The sequence below is a fragment of the Pholcus phalangioides genome, unplaced genomic scaffold, assembly GCF_987345545.1.
Source record: "Pholcus phalangioides strain wild (caught in Gottingen) unplaced genomic scaffold, Ppha-v1.0 ptg000015l_1, whole genome shotgun sequence".
NCBI lineage: Eukaryota > Metazoa > Arthropoda > Arachnida > Araneae > Pholcidae > Pholcus > Pholcus phalangioides.
Genome location: NW_028301608.1, coordinates 34068663 through 34072427, shown reverse-complemented (window position 1 = coordinate 34072427; position 3765 = coordinate 34068663). Strand labels below are relative to the sequence as shown.

The 3765-nt window shown below is 38.9% G+C and overlaps 1 protein-coding gene across 1 annotated transcript; it reads left to right on the top strand.

The window, feature by feature from the left end:
- The first annotated feature begins 545 nt into the window (after positions 1-545).
- On the top strand, positions 546-3463 carry LOC149075856 (uncharacterized). The gene is made up of 2 exons (XM_089242154.1): positions 546-1193; positions 3359-3463. The coding sequence occupies exons 1-2, from the start codon at positions 546-548 to the stop codon at positions 3461-3463; spliced, it is 753 nt and encodes a 250-aa protein (XP_089098280.1).
- Positions 3464-3765: the final 302 nt, after the last annotated feature.

Sequence of the window (3765 nt, the reverse complement as noted above, 5' to 3'; positions counted from 1 at the left end):
AACAACGCATTGTATATGACACAATCATGCAAGCAATTACAAATCAAAGCGGCGGATTGTACTTCATAGATGCGCCCGTAGGTACAAGCAAAACTTTTCTCATTTCAATCATTTTGGCAACCATGCGAACACGGAATAAAACTGCACTGGCAATTGCATCATCTGGAATTGCGGCAACACTTTTGGATGGAGGTCGAATAGCGCATTCAGCACTGAAATCGCCGTTGAATTTGAAAACCACTGAGACGCCAACATGCAATATCACCAAAAATTCCGGAATGGCAAAGTTCTCCAAACATGTGAACTTATCATGTGGGACGAATGCACAATGGCTCACAAAAAAGCATTGGAAGCGCTTTATCGTACACTGCGAGATTTGAGGGGAAGTGGACAGCCCTTCGGTGGAGCACTCATTTTATTGTCTGGTGATTTTCGACAAACTCTGCAAGTCATACCACGTTCAATATCCGCTGATGTTGCCTCATGCATGTCTCAAATCATCAGTTCTATGGCGACATGTAAAGAAATTCACTTTGAAAACCAATATGCGTGTTCAACTACAAAATGATGCATCCGCCGAACGTTTCGCAAAACAATTGCTGGATATTGGGAATGGGAAGATGGCAATCGACAGATCTACACAATGTATCACATTGCCAACAAACATTTGTAAGATGACATCAACCAAAGACGAATTGATTCAAAAGGTTTTCCCAAATATCGCGTGGAATTACAAAAATCATCAGTGGCTCAGTGCACGTGCTATATTAGCAGCTACAAACAACGATGCCAATGCCATCAATTTCAGCATTGAAAACGGAATACCAGGCGAAACGACAACGTATAAGTCCATCGATACTGTGATGAATCTAGACGAAGTTGTCAATTACCCAACGGAATTCTTGAATTCACTCGATTTTCCAGGTATGCCACCGCACATTTTAACACTGAAAATCGGTGGGCCTATCATTCTTCTCCGAAATATCAATCCACCACGACTTTCGGTGAAAAAGATGATGAACAATGTCATCGAAGCTACAATTTTGAATGGCAAATTCAAGGATGAAGATGTATTGTTGCCACGTATTCCAATGATCCCAACAGATATGTCATTTGAATTGAAACGTTTACAGTTTCCGGTGCGACACGCTTTTGCAATGGCCATCAACAAAGCACAACGGCAATCGCTGCAAGTGTGTGGGCTAGATTGGGAGAATCAGTGCTTCTCGCATGTACAACTGTATGTGGCCAGCTCACGCCTCGGAAAACGTTCCGATTTATTCGTGTACGCACTAGACGGAAAAACAAAAAATATCGTGTATCCACAAGCACTCTAATAAATAAATAGAATTAAAATGACGCTCTGAAATTTTTTCCATATGAAAATGAATAAGTTTCAATAAAAATGACAAAATGTAAATTGAATGTTATCATAACGAGTTCCCTTGAACTGCCTTTCTTCTGAGATCGCAGCAACGCGCGACGGGTAAGCTAGTTAATTAAATAAAAGCCGCATTAGCACTTACAGGCGAACCTGTATAGTTCGACGTAAAGAATCCGAACAGTATTGAACTGGACGTTGTTCGATGTCGTATTCCTATATCGATAGTTTAGGCGACGAAGTACATCCGACGTCGAACTAAATCTGGACCCGATGTGGTTCTACTTCGTGTCGGTTCTTGAAATTGAACGTCGATTTCACCGACTATTCTTCTGTTTTCGAAGAATGTGCCATTTCTTTGAACGTATTACCCATTTGAGAACTTCCGATTTTTTACGATACTTATACGAATTACAATCCATCCAATTTCTAAAAACGAGCGACGACTTTTTATAGAAAAGTCAGTTTTCTTAATCCAGCTTCACACTTGTTAAATTCAAATAAAATATAAAAATGTGTTTTTTAAAAAATTATTTATAAAAATCACGTCTAAAACAATGCTTTTTTTCGTAATCGATAAAAAAAGTAATTAAAATTCACATATACCGAAACTTTCATCCGTATATTCCGCTACTTATTGAATTTAACATTCAATCCAATGAAATGAAAATCCTTTTAGATTGTCTGCTCTGCAAAGCTTAATTTTGGACAGGGGCATATACTTTTACTCTAGTCTTCTTGTAAGATTTTCTATTTTGTCATACATTCCGGTTTTCGATACTGTCAATCACAGAAAAAATTGCTTAGCACATAAATATAGTAATGAGAACAGAAAATTATTTCTCTATATCCCTCCATTGTTTTTGTAATGCTTCGAAATTCTCCCATTAAGCGATAGCAAAAATTGCATATTGTATCTATGGCCAATATTTGAATTGCAAATCCTTTTCATTTTTAGTTTTTTTTCAGTCATTTCTCTTTTTTGTGCTCTTTTCACATTCTGTAATATCTGAATCATCCCTCACACATGCACCAAAGTTAAAGCAAATGAACTTGTGTTCACTATGTTCGTACCCTTACGGACATCACTCAGGATAAATAAAACTTTAAGCTGAAATGAATGCTGCGCTCTCTGTTTGATGGACACCTACACGTCAAATTCAGCGGAAATCGATCGAAAATTGCTGATATGATTTGTGTATTGATTTGAAATAAGAATGATTGTTTACTTTGTTTATACTCAACAACGCATACCATTACAAACAATGAGCAACTCAACAATGAATTCTCGATAATTGCACATTTTACCATGCAACAATGATCAAGTATTATAGTATAAATACAGGTGCGTAAGAAGCGACATTGCACCAGTGCTGTGGGCATGTCTGCAGTGAGTCTAAGTCGCGACATCTTAAAGGTTTCTCTGTCACGAACTAGCAAGTGCCAGTGTTTAAACCCAAGATTACTTAGCTTCATCAGACGCTAAACGAGAAGATAGCCTGCAGTTCAAGGCGGGATACAAGCACATCGCAAACCAGCTTGGTACAGCTAGCTGTGCTTGTGACGAGGTCTGTCCCGACTTTCAAACTTCGCGCGGAGTTTAAACGGCGGACAGAGTATGGGAGCAGGATTTTCTCTAAGCATCGGTGGAGAGGCACCAACCTCCCGATGCGGCGGATGAGAATGGCATCTGCACTGGTGCATTTCATAAAGGAATATTGAAAAATAAGTATTTTTAATGGCAGTAAATGTAATTTTTTTTTTTTTTTTTTTTGTACAGATTTTTCTTTTCTACGTATAGTTTGATGCTGATGTAAGTTTTTGTCAAAATTCCAACTCTACCGGTGTAAATATCGTATGAGGGATGTCTTTCTCTCAAACCAGAGCTCAACTCCTGTACATCGTAATTGGCGATTTAAGTGTGCACGTGTTCCTAACGTTCTGATTGCTTATCTAGTGTTGTGAATGAATTTGTAGTGCTGTCATCTGTCTTTCAATCTGTGCGTTATGTATAATGATGGAATATTTGTACAGTTGTTGTCTGTTGCACTCGGTGGCGAAACTGTTAAACTGGAAGACTGACTCGCATTCACGCCTCGAAGTAGGAAATCGCAGAAGAAACAATTTATCCGTCAGTCGCTGTGATGCCGGTGGGGTTAATACAGAATCCTCACGGTGCGAGTCCACACGACCACAAATACAAAAGTAAGACCACACTTAGGTACCCTACTACATCTAAATCACACGTACACCCAGTGAATACTCAGAGAAAATTTTCGTGCATGCGGGATGTGCCGCGTATGTGGTTGTACATCTTCCGTGAAGTTTGTTTCTGGAATTTTTGTTCTAGAATTTTTGCTGTGTGCATAAGAAGTGAATTCTGT

Bases quoted from the DNA above. Each gene is read 5' to 3' on its own strand.
- LOC149075856 (XM_089242154.1), top strand. From the start codon at position 546: ATGCGTGTTCAACTACAAAATGATGCATCCGCCGAACGTTTCGCAAAA. The intron at 1,194-3,358 runs GTGTGTGGGCTA...ATGAATTTGTAG, and splicing joins CACAACGGCAATCGCTGCAA to TGCTGTCATCTGTCTTTCAA.